The 18,456-nt window shown below is 26.1% G+C and overlaps 2 protein-coding genes across 5 annotated transcripts; one reads left to right on the top strand and one right to left on the bottom strand.

The window, feature by feature from the left end:
- Positions 1-1,574: 1,574 nt before the first annotated feature.
- Positions 1,575-4,474, bottom strand: Mesh1 (Metazoan SpoT homolog-1). The gene is made up of 4 exons (XM_043055841.3): positions 3,991-4,474; positions 3,658-3,785; positions 3,498-3,553; positions 1,575-2,510 (listed from the first exon to the last, which is right to left on the bottom strand). Exons 2-4 carry the CDS (start codon positions 3,773-3,775, stop codon positions 2,136-2,138), a joined length of 549 nt encoding a protein of 182 aa, XP_042911775.1. The 5' UTR covers positions 3,776-3,785; positions 3,991-4,474; the 3' UTR covers positions 1,575-2,135.
- Positions 4,475-4,983: 509 nt separating this feature from the next.
- LOC107448038 (zinc finger protein 131) lies at positions 4,984-18,188 on the top strand. 4 transcript variants are annotated; one of them, XR_011636039.2, is made up of 3 exons: positions 4,984-5,203; positions 6,207-10,738; positions 14,349-18,188. XR_011636039.2 is itself a non-coding variant. In XM_087156796.1 (3 exons), the coding sequence occupies exons 1-3, from the start codon at positions 5,122-5,124 to the stop codon at positions 14,466-14,468; spliced, it is 429 nt and encodes a 142-aa protein (XP_087012922.1). In that variant the 5' UTR covers positions 5,004-5,121; the 3' UTR covers positions 14,469-18,188. The 4 variants fall into 4 exon arrangements, 2 of the variants coding, with proteins under 2 accessions (XP_087012922.1, XP_042911784.2); XM_087156796.1 differs by having other exon boundaries at positions 5,004-5,203; positions 10,450-10,676; XM_043055850.3 differs by having other exon boundaries at positions 5,013-5,203; positions 10,450-10,608.
- The last annotated feature ends 268 nt before the right edge of the window (positions 18,189-18,456 follow it).

The following is an 18,456-nucleotide window of genomic DNA, read 5'->3' as shown; positions in this document are numbered from 1 at the left end:
TTTTATTTGATTTTCTATAAGAACTTTTGCTTCTATTTTACACATTATCATAGACGTCCTTGGCAGGACGGTGAGTAAATGCCATCTCTATAATTAGAAATCTTTTAAAGTCCCCCACAATATTTCAGACAAAGAAAATGTTCATAAATTAACATCGATTTTAAAGCGAAATAAAAAACAGTGATCTTTTTGCAGATGTTTAGCAAATCGAAGAATAATTTTTCTATGTGTAAAATTTAGAGAACTTGTGTGATAGTAGTATATTTTAATTTAGTACTCCTCAAAAACTGGATACATAATCATAAAAAATCATAAATGCTAGAAGCACAAGTATTTATTATATTGTAAACCTTTTACACCAGAAAAACAGTATTAAAAAATTTCTCTAGTCTAAACATATTAAATAAAATCTAGTATGAAGAAGAGTTAGAACTTTTAGGTGCCTGTCTCAGACTTGGGGTATTCTTTTAGCTATTAATTTTTAAATTATAATGAAGCATTATACCAGTACGTTAATACTTTAGTTCTCCAATATTATGCCTGCAATACAGACTGCAATATTATATATGCTTAGTTTAAATTTTTTGTGTGTAAATGTGAATTAATGCATATGAATTAATTCAGTACCTCTTAAAGAGATATATATCCATTTACTACACCATTGTTTTTCTGCATCACACATGTTAATAATTTCCCCCCTTTTTTTTTTACTGTTTCATCCCATTAATGTAATGGAGATTTGATTTTAAATTGAATATAAAATGTATTTTTTCAATATCATTAAAAGGAAGGTATGATAGATATTTTCTTTTTTCCTATTTATTTAAAATCTAAAATTAATGTCTGAATAATATATATCTTAGTTGCATGATTGTAAAGTTTAGTAAATACAGGGTGCGTAGAGTTTGTAAAAAGTACTTAAAGTTGCTTTTTGAGAGATTTTGTTTTTAAAAGCTTTTTAAGGTGCTTTTTTCAGCTGGCATTTTTAAAAAGTGCTTTTTTTTCACAAATTTTTTTTCTTCTTCCTTCAGTGATATCTGGCGGATCCCCTGCATTTCACAAAAAATGGGGTGTTTGCTATGTAATCATTCACACGGACTTCATGTCGTACCCACATTATGACTTGCGCATGCGCGCACACTCAAAACTGAAACCCGAGTGCTCCAATTCGGATAGAGTCAGATCCTTATTAAATGTTTTTCTTTTTAATTTATAATTTTATTCTTGTTTATTTTATTTTACTTCTAACACTTTTTTGATGTAGGGGGTAAGGGTACTTTTGTTCTGAGTTCAGAGTCAAGTTGAATTCACTCGGTGATGTGGGAAAGTACTGATTGTTTCGATTTACGTCAGTTTCTTTTTGAGTTTTTTTTTTAATGCTAAAACTATTCGCAAAACGTTTTTGTTTTTCAATAATATTGATTCAATATGAATTTTTTGAGTGCTTGAAAAGTTTTTAAAAAGTGCTTATTTTTGATTCAAAGATTTGGCTACGCACCCTGAGACAACATATTGAGCTGTTAAGAAATTTGTTTTGCTGTTTTAATTTGATAGTTTCAAAAAGTACTCTTTAATTGAACACAGTTCTTTTTATTTATCGTATCTTTTAGAGATAATCTGTGATACTTATTTAAAAATAATTTTCTCTCGAGAAGTGGGATGCGTCAAAATAATTTTCTACATGCTATTCATATAAAATGAAATGACAAAAAATATTACAAAATATTTATTGTTATTCAAGTTAATGAATAATATACAAAAAAAAGGAGCAAGATAAACATTTATGCATAAAAAATGTAACTTAAAATTTGGAGAATTGAATAAAAATGGCACTTTCTGGAAGTCACTTTAACTTTTAGGGTTTGGAAGTAAGGATTGTATTTGATCTCATTTCTTTGTTCAGGAACCAGTGAAAGTTTAAAATAAATAAAGAGATGCCAACTTTTAATATACTGTATATTGGTATTTGTTCATAATACCAATAAACAGTATCAAACATGCTTCTTAATTTTGCATCTTTCATTTTGAAGCTTTTTTGAATAGAAAAAAAAAGGAAAAATTGAAAAAATATGGTTTTTTAGTTAATTTTGAGCTGATCAGCTGATACAAAGAAGTAAAATTATAAAGTCATTTAATCATTTAAAATTGATACCTCTGCTTTCAAATAGTTTTTTTAATTTTAATTCGAGTTTATCGTTTGTGCCAGCTAAATTTTGTATCACTTGAGATGCCCATACAAAATAACCTTGCACTCTTTCTTCAGTCCAACCAACAGGAGTTGAGCGTAATAAATCTCTTAAGTTGTATAATTTGTCAGCAAGTTTCACTAATTTAGCTTCATGAGAAATTGTTGCAGCATGTTCAATTTGAAGTTGTTTTCTTGTTTCTTTGGATAGTGTTTTGTCATCAGTTACTTCAGCAACAATGTTGCGAATTTTGACACCAAATTGTTGTTCAATTTCCTCAAAGGTAGTGTCAGTATCTTCAACTGTATCATGAAGTAATGCTGCCTGAAATGGAAATACATTGCATTATGTTGTTACTTACTAATGCAATAAAAATAAGATTTATTTTTGAACTTAATTTTTAAAATCTTGTATTTAAATTTTGAAATAAAAAACAACAACCTTGCATAAAAATCATAACTATTTTTTTTCATGAATAATTTTCAGTTGTTTTAAATTCATAGCTATGAACTATGTAAATATGATATGAAATTAAGATTAGATAGTGCCCTAAACAAATACTAAAATTACTTTTTAAAAAAGCTAAATTATTGAATTTGAATAGAAAGTGTTTTTTGTCAAAAATTATGTAAAAAAAAAATAGTTTTAATACTAAATTTGTGAAATAAATAACAAAGAGTCTATGCAAATAAAATGAGTAAAAAGTAGATAATTATTTTTAAAATGTTTTATGAAAAGCTCTTCACTTATATATCACCAGTAATTTTGTAAAACTAAAACTTCATAAAAGGAAAATGCATAATTAGGAAATTACAAAAAATAAATAAATTTGTTTAGGGGGGGGGGGAGAGAAACTCTTCATTGTTTGCTTCGTTGTCATAATTTTGTGTTAATAAGTGAAATCAAACAGAATTCATGTAATGTAATATTTTTTGCCATAAATGACTTAAGCTTTGTGAAGGAATGAAATCAATATACACAGCTACAATAGTTTTTTTGTATTTAAATTTAACACACATATAGATTTAATCCAGTTTAAATTTATCTATTTAATATCTGCAAATCTAATTTAAATTCAACATACATACAGATACAGAAAAATCAAAATTTTTTTTTGCCATTTGGCAGGACCAGGCAAATTCAACACTTTTATTTTGAAGGCTAAAAAAAAAGTTGCCACAAAAATGAAGTAAAAAAAAAAAGTTTGAATCTATGAACGTCTGGCTATCTGAAAGGTACTAAGACTTGTTACACACAGTAAGTAAAAAAAAAAAAAAAAAATTAAATTCTGTATTTATTAAAAGTATATACCTGCAATACATCAATGTCATATATTTCCCCTTCTTCAACTAAAATATTAGCCACTCCTATAAAGAGAGAAAAAAAAAATCATTTAACCAACACGATTAAATTTTGTAATCAGAGAATGAGCTATTCAGTTGTTGCTGCTAAGTTGAGGATCTAAAATTACCTATTGGATGATTAATGTAAGGCGTTCCCTCCACATCTTTTCTCTTCTGAGATTTATGTTTAATAGCAGCAAAATTAGATGCTTTAATTAACTGTCCAATATTCTTTCCATTGTTCATTTTTAGAAATCTGGGGAAGTCAGAATAATGCATTAGTTTTTCAAAAAATAATACTAGAAAAAGAACAAAAAGGAAGAGAAAAAACACGAGAATATTGTTTGATTTGTAAAAGAAATTCATTTCATATATTATGTTATAAAACCAATAATTTCAGCAAACATGTAAAAAAAACTAGTTTATAAATATTCTTAGTTTTATGGTGAGATTTTTCTTACCTAAATGGGTTTACATTTTACACAGCTGCACCTAAATTGCAAACATGGTTATATAAACTATCAATCGTTAAATCAGCAATTTGCAGTTCGGATACTTTGTTGACTATAGTGAGTAATTGTCATTCGTTCTAAGCAATTTGAAAACCAGCTTACAGCTTTTATGTTAAACGCTAATTCTACTTAAGAGAGCTATAAGCAATTGTATGTCAATAAATACTTCTTAAAATAATGATGTTTGCAATCAACCCCAGTTGGCAGTTGTTGCTTTTTGCAATTTTGAATGACGCGTAAATATATTAAAAAGATTGGTATTTAAAATTTTTTTTCATGAATATGCGTTTACCTTATCATAATAATTAAAAAGATAATGATTATGTGCTTATAATTTATAAACTGTTCTCGAATTGCAACGAATTTTTGCAACATTTCGAAAGACTATAGTGAATAATTCTCATTCGGCCTCTTGTTCAATCCTTTTTTTATTACTTGTTTCCTAAATATAATATGTATTATAGTTTGTCCTTAAATTAACTAAATATTATACTTATGATAATATCTTTAGAATGAAAAAAAAATCGAGCTATAGGTAGGGGTAGAAGTTTTATACGCCATATTTCTTATAATGTTCCTATATTTTAAAAAAAGTATCCAATATTTCTTATAAATCCTACATTTTAATTGAAATAAAAATGCATATCGCGTATTTCTTATCAATTCGATACATTTAATATGAAACATATTTTTTGTTATAGTGATTATTATATATATATATATATATATATATTTTTTTTTTTGATTTATCTTGTATGATTAGCAATTTTACTACACCCCAATTATAAGGAAAGTAACTAAAATGACTACTTAATAAAAATTTAATTATGAGAAATAAAAGATATTTTTTTTTCTGAAATGAATGCTGTTTAATTTATGTAAAAAGAACATAGCTCCGCATATCCTTGAATATTTAGAGTGGTGGTAAGATTTAGTGGTTCTAACATTTTATTATTTATTTAATAAATTTGATTTAGAAATTTTTTTATCCATTACAAGGGGGTCCATACAAGGGACTTAAATATGTTTATGAGTGACAGTGCAGTGAGGTTTTTAAGTGCAGATACAATTAAATAAATAATGTCTAACTTAAATTGTCGATTTGCTACAATTTTAAATACTGTGAGAGCCAAGACTTTCAGGTGTGCACCCATGAAAGTAGGTAGGTTTTTGTGTTAAGTTTTTATAAATACGTTTACAGTTTTTACACTTAAATTTTTTATAATCTAAATAACTTTCTGGAGAAAACTGGGGATTTCCCACATCATTCACTGCTCAACCCAACTGCAATTTTTTCAATAATGCAGTGAAACTTTAACTTAGGACAAATATGTGCAAATATATATTTTTCAAAATTTTATTCTAGCTTTGCAGAAAGAAGATTGGTTATAGTAGTTGAATAGTCATTATACGAACAAAATTATTTGATATTTGTGACAGGTTACAAAAAATTTGCTGCATAATATATGTTTGAAAAACTATATTTTAATGACTGAACTTTTTTTGTTTGTATATTACAAATATTTGTTTAACTATATTATGTGTTCTTTTTTAATAATATGTTTATATTTTTAAATATTTGTGTCATTATTTTGAAAGTTAAAACAAAAAGTTTGTATTAAAATCAGCTTGTTATTTTGGTTTAGAATATGACAAAGTAATTTCTTCTTTTATGTAATTTCTTCTATTGTGTCATTATTTTGAAAGTTAAAACAAAAAGTTTGTATTAAAATCAGCTTGTTATTTTGGTTTAGAATATGACAAAGTAATTTCTTCTTTTTTTATATGACAAAATACTTGCCAGTTATTTCTTCTTGTAGCAAAGGTAATTAAATATTAACTATTTTTGTAAATTTAAAATTATTTTTATTTGTTTACAATGTAACTGAAATTACTATTGAAATGTTTTATCGACGTGTTTTAAATAAATATGATATTAACATGAACGCATTTATTAAAAGGTTTTTGTTAAGTATATTTAATCTATCAATATATATATATATTTAAAATTTTACAACATGCCTTTCTTAAAGTTGAATAAAATATATCTTCAACTGTATTTATTAGTTATTTCTCATCTCATTGTTAATGGTGTTAGTATTTGTACTTTTTTTCTAGGAAATATTCTTAAATTCAAAATATTAAAATTTATAAGTCTCTTTCAGGTTTTTCGATTTTTAGGAATTCTAAAACAACTTCAACTCTAGTTGCATCGAAGAAGAAAAGTCTGTTTATTTGTGAATTCTGCAATTATACTTCTTATTTGTCTACTAACATGAAAAACCACCACCGCACACACACTGGAGAACGTCCGTATGTGTGCAGCATATGTAACAAAAGTTTTACTCAAGTTAATCACTTGAAACGACACATGATAACTCATATTAATAATTGAATAACTTATCAAATTTAATTATGTGTATTACGATACAAATGTCTTCAATGTCAAGGTAACAAGATTTTAAGGGGTATTTTTTTTCATTGATATGTGTGCCGACTATCTAAATAAAGTTTTGCTCATGTGTATTCCATTTGATAAATCATATTAACATTTAATTAGCTTATCAAAATTTAGTTGTGTGTTTTTGAAAAATGAAATCATTTTCTGAATGTCAAGCTAAAGAGATTTTCAGGTGTAAATATATATATATATTCCATAAAATTTTGTAAAAATAATGTCTCTGAATATGTGGGATTTTTATTATGTATGAATAATATTTTTAAATTCTTATTTGGCTTTTCATGATATATCATTTATCAGGGGTCTGTCTAGGTTTTTCTGAGAGTTATTTATTTTGTGATAATTTAGACATAATTTGTGAAAATTAAAAATTATATTAAAAAAATCAACACCAAAATATGGTAAAAATATGGATCTATCGTTTCGTAAGCAGGGGTCTGTCCAGACATTTTGTGAAAGGTCCGTTTTTCGTGAAATTGTGAAAAAAATTACTCACATTCTTTCAACCAGGGTCCGCTTTTATGAATTTGTGCAAATAGGGTCCGTTATTGCAAAAAAAAATAATTTTTCAAGGAGTTTTTAAATTTTATGGACATGCAAGATTGTGCTCAACACTGTAAAATTGTAATTAAAAAAATTAAATTTTAAAAAATAAACAACAATTGTTCCTTCTAAATTAGAGATGCAACATACTTGGTATTTAGCCTATACTGCTGAACGCAGAATATTAATTTCGGACGAATAATGGAAGAATCGTCTGCCGAAGACAAAACTTAATTCGTTTACATCCATCTTTCTTGTTTTCTGCCCTGGAAAGGGTTTATTCGATTAACAAAATAATAATGAAGATAAACAAATTTGTGAAGGGTCCGTTTTTAAGTTAAAATATTTTGTGAAGGGTCCGTTTTTATGAAAAGATATTTTGTGAAGGGTCCGTTTTTATGAAAAGATATTTTGTGAAGGGTCCGTTAACGGACCCAAATTTCTTCTAAACAGACCCCTGTTAAGGGATACAACAATAAAATTTTAAGAAAAAGTATTTAGTGAAGGTACTGCTAAATGGTAGTAAATTTTGCCTAGACAGACCCTCGTTTATGTCAAGCATGTAAGAAAGGTCTCATATGTCGAAACTGCTGGTACATTTTGAAGAGTAAAATATATTTGTGTGCCTGAATATTTGTCTCAAATGGGAGATGAAAAGGTTAAATAATAATGAGTGGTAAAGTGCTTCTATAGTTCTTGTTTTTAAATTTTAGTTATTTATATATTTTTATTTTTAAATAAAAGTGAGATACAATTTAATCCATAAATCTATGAGGTGGAATGAAAACGAAATTTTTAATGTTTACAACTGATTTTATTTTTCTGCATATTGCAGATAATTTACCGTTTTATAACGAGATAATGTGTTAACAAGGAGTTAAGTTATTAATTTAATACCTTAATGAATAGATAAGTTGGATTTCATATTGCATCTGATCTTTTGAAGTAAAGGCTAAATCATCTGGATCCTAAAATTTTTAGTATACTTTAATTTTGATAAAAACCATTTTTTTTTAATTTAAAAAAAAAATAATTGTGAAATTTTTTGAACAGTGTTTGGCATTAAAATTCCCCCCAGCTAAATATGGTATTTTCACAGCGTGACAAGAATTTATTTGGATACATAGGGAAAAAAAAATATTTAATGCTTATTGGAATGTCACAACCAAACTTACAAATTAAATATAAAAGCATTACTACCTCTAACATATTTGCAAATTTTCAAAGACTTCATCTTCGATCTTTCAATGTCAGTCGATATATAAGGCCCATATCATGGTGCTTAATCTTAAGAGGTCATTTGATCACTGTTCTGGTCTCCTTCCAACTTTTCATTTTTTGTTTTGTTTTATGTCTTCAAGCATCATGAGTCACCAAGTCTGTTTCTTTTATGCTAACCTTCAGATGTCCAAGAAGAGCTACATTAAAGCCTTAATGCAGAGCTATAAATTTTTCACAAAATTTTCTTCTACGGATCAAAACTCACTTGTCCCATTCATTAAAAGAATTTTATCAGTGATGTCAAAATCTTATGAGGTTTATATAAGGATGCCTAAAGCTTTTTCTCCAAGGTGAACCAAATAGAAAAATTGGATCCAAGCCTTGGTAAGGAAATGTGGGAAATATGCCTTACACTATTCTTGAATGCTTTTAGCTCTGTGTAATTAAAGATAGGGTGCAGTAAAATATTTGGTTATAAATTTTATTCAAGCTATTTCTTTTTAACATGTGAAAAGAAAACTGTAAGTAATCATTATTTTTTAAAATTGTATTGATAGGAAACTAGAAGACTTTTCTCCCTTTTCTTGTCCAACAGTTCAAAATTTTCTTTTGAAATAGGGAGTTCCCGGTGAAAAGTTTTGAACATTATAATTTTCAATATATACATCTAGCATTTTAATAGAGTCTAACTATCTTACCTGTTAATGAATGAACTTATATTTTTTGTTACATTATATTTTTTCATTTATGAAATTTTTTAAGTTTTATCTATTATTTTTAAGTTAAGTTTTTGAGATTGTTTAAATCTTAAATCTATCCCTAGATTTTGGATGCAATTAATTTACCATGGTTTTCTAGATAAATAATGTTGGATTCAGATTTTATTAGATGAATTGCTGTGCTTTTAGTGTACCTAATTTAATTTTTTGGATTGTCATTATTAATGTGTCTGAGTGATACTTGGATTGTTATTTCTTAGCAGACAAGTTTAATCTTTTACTTTTTTGTACAGTAATTATAACCCAACATAAAATTAAAAATTTTTAATATTTATTTTTTGAACATGTATTTCAATCTTCTTAATTGTATTTGTTGATAAGTGTAATAAAAATGTGAGAAAACATCCATTTTTACATTTTGTGCATTTAATATTACATTCTTTTTTAAAGATTCTCAAGCTGAACATTTGAATTTTATCTTGTCTTTAAATTAACTATGTTTTTTTTCTTCTATTATTCAACTCATAATATTTTCAGTTATCAGTATTAACCCTTTGTTTATGGCACTTAGCATGATAACTCCTATTGTTCTGGTCCATCATCGCTGCAAGAAACTATCAAGTTGTAAGCAAAGGGTTTAAAAAAAAATGGAATTTTTTTTTTTTTTAGCTTACTATAATTAAAGAGCTTTGTAGAAAAAAAAATTGCAAGTGGTATTTTCAAAAAAACTTGTGATTTCTCAGAGAAGGTTTTATTTAACAATACATCTTTCATTTATCTTTAAAGAGCAGATTTAAGTATAAATATAAGTATTAAGCGACAGTTTTGGAGTGAAAGAAGATTCCAAGTGTATTATTTAGTAACGAACAAACGATTGACATGTAGCCTTTGAAAGTCTGTCTTTTGGCAGCAAATTAACGTGCCAAAAGGGGCATAAAAAATAGAAGGCAAAGAATAGTCTTTAATTATTATTGCCAACTTATAAAGCCTATTGACCAAAACTCAGTAATATGCAATTAAGAATCATCCATCTAGCTCTTTAATTGATTAGAATGTTTAATTTTTATTAAAATGTGTATGCTAAAAAGACCCATGTGTGATAAGAAGGACATATTTTTATTTATTAATTATTTTTTTTATCGTGTCCATGGACAATTAAATGACCTCGTGTGCTCAGGACATATTTAATATATATATATATATATATTTAATAAATTATCTAATTCTAGAATTGGCTTAAAACTACATTTGGAATGACAAAGATTAAAATTGAGTTTATCAATAGATTTTTTAGTCAATTTTATTATAAAGAACGATAAATAATTTTGTTATCTTATAATATCTGATTCAGCCTAATAATTGTAAGTTTTTTTTGAAAATCTGTTACGGCCTTCAGTTGATTTTATGACTTTTACATTTTTATCGAGAAACTAAATTCCTTCTCTATTTTCTTTTCTCTCATAGATTTGTACTTTGAAACTAATGAACCCCACACATCTCAGTTCGAACGAAAAAATAGTCACGTGTGCACATATTGTGGTTATTCTTCTGAAGACATTCAATTAATGACGGCTCATACAAAATCTTTGATTGAAGGAAGACCCTATTGCTGTTGTTTGTGCTGTAAGACTTTTAGACAAAAACATCACTTGACTTACCATATGCATATCCATAGCAACCTAAAACCATACGTATGTAAAATCTGCAACAAAAGCTTTAGAGTTATTCATTTCCTGAACCAGCATAAAAAAATGTATAATCATTGAATAGTTTTTGTTATTTGTTTTTTATATTAGTTTAATAATTTTTTTGGTAAAAATTTTATAATATAGAATTGTAAAACACATACTACATAAAATACATTTCAATATAATGTATTTTACAACATTGATCTCTTTTTTTTTTCTTTCTCAAAATGTGTTCAGGGTACACAATAAAGCGTTTGTTATATTTATTATAGTTAAAGCATTTTTTCTTGTTATGTGTTAAGTTTTATTTAACAGTTCAGCACATTTAAGTAAAAAGGGTTGGCGAGGAAAATTTTTAACCACTAAATTTTTTTTTATTTATTTATTTTTTTTTGATTAAAAGAGGCTTTGTTCCTGTTTAAGAGATTGATATATGAGAATTAGATTTGTATTTTTACTGTAACTATATGCAATATTTAGATTTTAAAATATCTTATTATTAGCAGTTGCTATAACTAAAAATAACTATATTGTTATTAAATTAACTCACTTTTATTGCATCATACAATGTGTTAGCATAAATTAATCATATATACATTGATATTTTAATTTTCTATAAATCTTTTTAGTTTGAACTTTAAAAACATGCACTTATATTAATTAAAATTTAAACCTTTATGTTGTGTTTTTTTAATAAATAATTGTTGTGTGATTGGATTACTAATGTTCTAAATTTTTTACATTTTTGTTTATTTTATCCATTTTTAGTTAAGGTATTTATAGACAATGGCAATAATTGAATAACTTAGTATTTGATTATAATTAAATAACTACAACTGTCTAGTTTTTATTTTGATGAACATAGTTGCTTAGTTTTGAAAAAATACGTTTGGCATCTAAATAATTAATTGAATTTGTAGTTAATAATGTAGTTTTTTTCTGTTGATAAATATCAGGAAAGATAATTGAATGTTGAAAATTTGAAGTTCATATGTTGTCAACAAATATTTATTCTTGATTAACATCCTGTGTTCAAAAAATTATTTTTTTAATTTTCTGAAAGCTTATTAAAAACATATTTCTAAAATGACATAAAAATGAAATTTTGATCTTTTGAATAACTGAGGGAAATGCCTTCTTTTAATTGTAAGTTTTTACTGTATTTTAAATGACCTTTTGTATATTTCATTATTTTGTGATTGCTATTCAACCTGAACCACATGCCTAAAGCCTCATTCACTATTACTCTAAGTTTTTAAAATTTTTTTTTATGGGATCCTGACTTTTACTTTCATGTTAATTATTTTAGATTATTCAATTTTTACTCCCTGTTATTCCATCTTTAAAAAATATAACTTTGGAAAGATAACTAAGATCTTTAATGACTATAAAAAGGAAAAATAATATTTTTGTGGTAATCTTAGAGCTGTTTTAATGAGATTCTCATTAAGTTTATGTCTATTTTGTTTTAAATATATATGTTATGTTTAGTAATTGATGATTTATAATAATTAAAAAAACTGTTTGAAATGGATAATTTTTAAAAAAATTTCATTCTGTGGTTGATTATTATATTAATATTTGCTAATGAAGTTTAGTCTATAGAATAATTTTAAAGACAATTTATTATTATTACAATAGCTGATTACTATCTATAATAATTGTTGTGGCTGTTTATATAACCACTAGATATTATTTCTTGACCTTATTAATTATGAATAATTACTAATCTTCATTGCGGATTAATAACTGCTTTCATAATTTTATTTAAGTTAATGGAATATTTTATAAATGATTTTAACATTGAATTGTTTTTTGAGAATAATATTCTTTTATTGAGGAGTTTATTTTTTTTAAGCATTATCTCCCCCCCCCCCCACAAATTAACAAGCTCATATTTCTGTATCACAAATGAACATATCAAGCTCTGAAAACTGTCAGTGTTATTTAAAGACACTGAATAAAATTAGGTTTTAACCTTTTGTAGAGGGCTAGTGCAACAGCAGTAGTCTAAGTCTTTTTCTTTTATCTTTTTTTTTTAAAAATGTTCTAAAAGCATTCGATGTATAAGAGACGTGTTATGTTGAGAGAAATATTATTTTGAGGACAAAACAAATATTGTATCACAAGAACTTAATATTTGTTTATCATGCATCAAATACTTTTGTATTTATGTATATAAATATAAATAAAGATTTAGGAGTACAACTATTGTATGAGCAGTCTGCAAAAAGTTAAGTGTGTTACCTGTTTACTGATTTAAATTATAGAAAATTTGTAAGTGTTTTTTAATCTCAATTTTAAATTTATCTCTTATTTTTTACTGTGCCAATAAGATTTTAAATTATTGAAATTATATAAATGATATACAATAACATTCAACATTTTATTTTACAATTTGGAAAAATGTCAGGCAATTGATTTTTTTTATACAGAAAAAATACACCAAATTTATTTTATATGTTTCACTCTAAACTATGAAGTATATATCATTGTAATGACATCTTTTTGTGATTTTCTTTTTTTTTTTTCAACATGCAAGGTGTATCTTAAAAGTTTGGTGAATGAAAGCATAAAACAAAACAAAAATAAAATACTTTTATTCATCCTTAATCTACTATTAGTTACCAACAATACACTTTTAATATCATTAACCTCTTTTAAAATCAATCAATGTACAGTTGTCGCATTTCTTTATTGAGGGCAGAATAAGATTTTGCACAAACCCAAATCTTTGTGGATGGTTCGTCTTTTTTCTTTTCCTTTGTTTACTGGGAATCATCTGTTCAATATTGCTGGTCATTACATTTGCTGAGATTCAATCAAAACAGGGTGCAGCATTCATAGCCAACTTTCCTTTTTGGAAACTATCCATTGTCTCGTATCGATGTCGGACTTGTTTCCGAAGTCATTTAGACGACTTGTGATGAATCTTTATGTTAATGAATCTTTATGTTGTTGCGCTATTTGAGGTGAGTGTTTCCTGACATGCACCATAGCAGGTTAATCTGCTTTAGTTTTTTTGTAATTTTTGCTACAGGCTGTCTCTGTACATGGCCACATTTTTAACTCATTATTTATCTTCATCCATGTGCCAGACATACTTATATATGCCACTATTTCAGGTGTGTGTGACCAACACTTCATTCCATCATTTAATCTGTTCTAATCTTGAATTGCACTTTATACTGTTTTCCTTATTATACTGACTATTTTAAGTTGCACTATTATACTGATTTTCAGTATTATTATCTCCATTATCATTATTGTTGCTTTTCATGCAATTCATGAATAGTTTTCAATAAAAAATTCTAGAAAAGATACTATAATATGTAGTAGTAATTTTTGAATTATTTCAGCTATTTGTTAGTACTATGTGTGCGAATTATGCTTTTAAAATTTATGCAATGTCTGCAATATCCTTGCAAGATCATTTTATTATGAAATTGCAATAAAAAAGATAAATAAGACATGGCTTGTTTAGGTAAGATTGATTTATAAAAATGTCTTAAATCTACAATTTATTATGACGAGCTTCAAATTTTAATTTAAAACTTTTTATATTCATGTACCGCATAATTTTCACTTTTTTTTCATAATTTCTGCATTTTTTCCTCGTTAGTTTGATTGCATTTTCTTTGCGATGACAAAAATTTATAACTGATTTTATTTCAGGTTCTTTTGTTATGTTTAATTCTGGAAATAAGAAACTTTCAACTTCAACAGCTAAAAGTAGGAGGACTGTGCATGTTTGTCCATACTGTAATTACAGTACAAATTTACTGTCTAATATGAGAAATCATCATCGAACTCACACTGGAGAGCGTCCATTTGTGTGCAAGATGTGTAGCAAAAGCTTTACTCAAATTAATTCTTTGAAACGGCATATGATTGTTCATCTTTCTAAGGATAAATTGTGATAATTGTTGAGGTATTTTTAAAATTTTCTCTTATAAGTCCCGGAAATAGAATTTAGAATTTCTTTCAAGTACAGGCATCAGATTCTTCCAACTTTTGGCAAGAATTCAGACTTCCGTAAATTTAGAAGAATTCTTAATGTTTCTACATTATTTTGTTGTTTTACGTTATTATTTTTTACTCTTTAATTATGATTTATATATGAAGTTTCACAACTTGTTAGATTGTCAGTGTACACATTTAGGGAAAGAAAAAGAAACTTTAAATAAGTATATAAGTAATTTAAATGTTTCCAATTTGTGGAAAATTGTTTCAAACTCTTTTTTATTTATTTTTCACAAATTGTGTTGATATGTATTTTCCGACTTGTTCTTATCCTAGTCTTGCTCCTGAAAATATAATCTTGTGTTGTTTTCATTTCCTTTAATTTTTATCATTGTAAATGATTTCAAAGTTTATGAAATTTTACAAAATAAAATGAAATGAAAATATATTATGAAGGAAAATTGAAATATACATTTTTATCTTCTGTGGATATGTAAAAAAAATGAATGTCCACAAGATGGAAGTACTTGTCTTACTCTCAATGTTAGCCGAGAAGTAAATTAGGTATGTTTAATGAGTGGTGTGGAATAATTTTAAAATCTATAGAGAATTATTCCACTCAATTTACTTCTCACAATACATCCACAGTATACCATGACATGCATAATTCTGTGGTCAGTTTGTTATTTTCATTTGATTTAAATAAAGTATTAAAATGAAAAATAATTGTTTTTCAAAACTATTTTGTTTTCAGTGTAGTATAGTTTTTATTTTCATCTTTTAGAAGTTTTATGTAGCATTTTATGTCGAAGCAGCTTAAAGCTGAAATAAATTTTGGAAAAAATGTAATGGTCAGAGATTTTTACACACCATTGTAAGTACTTATTATTTAGACACAGCCCAGTCATATTAATGTGACCACCACTTACTTTTGACTTACTGGTCAAGGATGGAAGCATTTTCAAAACTTCTAATTTTGTAAACTGTTTGTGTGCTGCCATGGTAAAAGTAACCATGCAAGGCAAAATGGCACTGTCCAAAATCAACAACATGGCAAATGTAGTGTGCAGCACAGGTTATTGATGACAGAGGGGAACAACAGCTGCGAAAATTCTTTTGGGTGAATAGACCCAGATCAACTAAGGGGCTACCAACAATGTCTTGTCAACAACAGTTTAGGGAACGTTGCTGTGTATGGGTCTGAGCAGCAGACCACTGAGTGGTTTTTTCTGATGAATCATGTTTTGTGCAGCATCTGACTGATGGGTGCTGGCATTTACAGCGTGAAACCTCTGAAAGTAAACACCCCGCAACAATTGCCGGAAAGGGCCAGACTGGAGCATTACAGTTTAAGCGATGTATTTTTGGCATAACTCAACATCCTAGTGCGCACCTTTAAGAACCTGATTGACTCACTTCTGGCTTTTGACAGGTAGTCACATTAATGTGACTGGATTGTGTTTACTTTTGTAAATGTCGTGCCATTACCTCTATCATTTTTATAAAATTTAAAATTATAGTTTTTATTCGGCATACTATACTCATTCAGTTTTAACCAAACCTTTACTTTTATAGCTCATTAAAACAAAAATATTGAGATTTTCTATGAAACATATATCAGGAGTATTTAAACACTAGAAATAAAACTCAAATTTTTTGTTGTTGAGGAATTTATCTTATTATTTTAAAATTGGAAATCTAAGTTGTCAGATTGCAGATTTTTTGTAGAATGACTCAACTACATTGATAGTCTTTAAATTGATTTTGAAACATTTTGATTTCAATTTCTTCATTATTATTTTTTTGCATTTCAGTATTTAAAAAGAAATATGCTAATTGAAATTGTTGTTAAAACTTTTTTCTCCTGTGCTGTCGTATTTTAGAAATGTGTAGCAAGCATGCATTATTTAATTACTTTTTTTTATGATTTTTATAATTACTGTAATTATTTGATCTTAGTTGTTTGTTTGCTCATATTACATTGTATGCATTTTTTTTCTGGTTATTTGAAATGTTTTTTCAAATTAATTAATGTGTTATTTTAATTAGTAATTCATCTCAGCTAATTATTAACTAAATACTATCAAGACTTATAGAGTATAGCATAGTGTTAAATTTTTTGAAGCTCAAAAGAAGTAATACTATTGGAATAAATTTTCATGGGCAACATTTGAAACTAATGTTCATTCTGTAGATTATTGAAAACATTAAAATAGTTTGCAATTTAAATTATGTTAGTTATTTTAAAGACTTTTCGAAATTTTCTTTTGTGTAGGTTTTTTTCATATGAATTGTTTGAATTTCCTTTGTAATAAAAGTATTATATTTTTACTTTCAATAGTTTTATGGTTTGTATTTTTAATAAAATTCAACTTAACTGCTGTATAATTAGTACTTCTTAAATTACATTTGATGAATAATTTTCAAGTATTAGTTCTAGCAACTTTTTGTTTCCTTTTCATTCTTATTTAAATTACATTTATTATTATTCAATCACTTTATTTTTATAAAAACTTTTATTGGTTATTATAGTTTTTATTAATACCTTTTTTAAATTTTAGAAGTTATTTTAACAAGTTTTAGGATATTTAAACACTAGATTGCTGATCTTATTATTTTTCTAATTTAAAAGTTATAGTTATTTTACTTCTGAAAATTGTGTTTATTGAAATGATTAAAATATATTTGTTCTCTTTGTTCCAAAAGATAATAAGTACACCCAGCTTTTAGCATTTATGTTTTAAATTCTTTTTTTTTTGAAAAATTTAAATTTAAGTTGTTTGTTAATGAATTTAGCGGTACTAAATATGTATTGGTTCATCTTAGTCGAAGAATAATTGAAGTGTGATTGCTTTCTATATGAGGTAAATTTATATTATTATTCCCTTTAATTTTGTTTGAATCCTTATGTCATACAAATTTATTCTACTGATATTTATGATACTAATTAGTTATTTTTATTCTTGCAGTAATGTTTTTAAACTGTGACCATTATTCCTAGTTTTCATTTTGCTTTATCAATCCTGTGAAATGTTCCAACTTTTTATTCTTGTGTAGTCCATAATATTGTATCCATTCCTATTAGAATAACTACTTTTGAACTAGATTTATTATAAATGTTTTTTTATTTATGTGTGTTTGTTAAAATTTTATACATGAAGTAACAAGGTATAAATGTTTTAACCTTTTTTAAACAAAAAATTCAGAATTCCTTCTAAAAGATAATAACTGTTAATTATAAAATATTTTTTCTAATTATGGTAAAATTTATTGATTTATGAACAGTTTGGAAGCATATTGCATATTATTTGTAGTGTTTTGTGGCTCCCATGTCTCTTCCAATCTCTCCTCATTTCAAACATTAAAATTATGGACTTTATTAAATTTCAATGAACATTGAATTTTTATTTTTGGCAACATTTAAATATTAAAGTAAGTTTTTATGACAAAGCTAAAAAACTTATATTTTTAAAGAAGCATTGGTTAATAACTATGTTAAAGGGAAAAAGTGTGGAATTGTTTAAAGTGACCATTTTTGAAGCTTTGTAATAATATCCGAAGAAGAATTAAGAAAACTGTGCTATAACTAATTTAATATTTTTGTTTAACTTAGAGATTTTTAATTATTTTTACCTAAATATTAAAAAGAAGAAAAAAGTGAAAATATTGTTTGGTTTTAAATCTGATTACCTACTTTCTACACAACTTTTATAGGATATTTAAAACAATATTAAGTATTGGAACTTATCCTTTGTAATTTTTGAAAAATTCCACCTTATTCCAATAAAAACTTTAATTGTAAGTTTTATTCAAATTTATG

Source organism: Parasteatoda tepidariorum, chromosome 2 (genome assembly GCF_982258835.1).
Source record: "Parasteatoda tepidariorum strain Cologne lab strain chromosome 2, Ptep-v5.0, whole genome shotgun sequence".
Taxonomy (NCBI): Eukaryota; Metazoa; Arthropoda; class Arachnida; order Araneae; family Theridiidae; genus Parasteatoda; species Parasteatoda tepidariorum.
Note: the sequence above shows the minus strand (reverse complement) of the source record. Positions and strands in the feature narration are given on the sequence as shown.

What these genes read in the sequence shown, in the direction of transcription:
- LOC107448038 (XM_043055850.3), top strand. Translation starts at nt 5,122, where the DNA reads ATGTCTAACTTAAATTGTCGATTTGCTACAATTTTAAATACTGTGAGA. An exon ending in GTGTGCACCCATGAAAGTAG is followed by an intron (nt 5,204 to 10,449) that starts GTAGGTTTTTGT and finishes TTTCTCTCATAG; the next exon opens with ATTTGTACTTTGAAACTAAT. An exon ending in CTATTGCTGTTGTTTGTGCT is followed by an intron (nt 10,609 to 14,348) that starts GTAAGACTTTTA and finishes ATTTTATTTCAG; the next exon opens with GTTCTTTTGTTATGTTTAAT.
- Mesh1 (XM_043055841.3), bottom strand. Translation starts at nt 3,775, where the DNA reads ATGAACAATGGAAAGAATATTGGACAGTTAATTAAAGCATCTAATTTT. An exon ending in TTACATTAATCATCCAATAG is followed by an intron (nt 3,554 to 3,657) that starts GTAATTTTAGAT and finishes CTCTCTTTATAG; the next exon opens with GAGTGGCTAATATTTTAGTT. An exon ending in ATGACATTGATGTATTGCAG is followed by an intron (nt 2,511 to 3,497) that starts GTATATACTTTT and finishes TTTCCATTTCAG; the next exon opens with GCAGCATTACTTCATGATAC.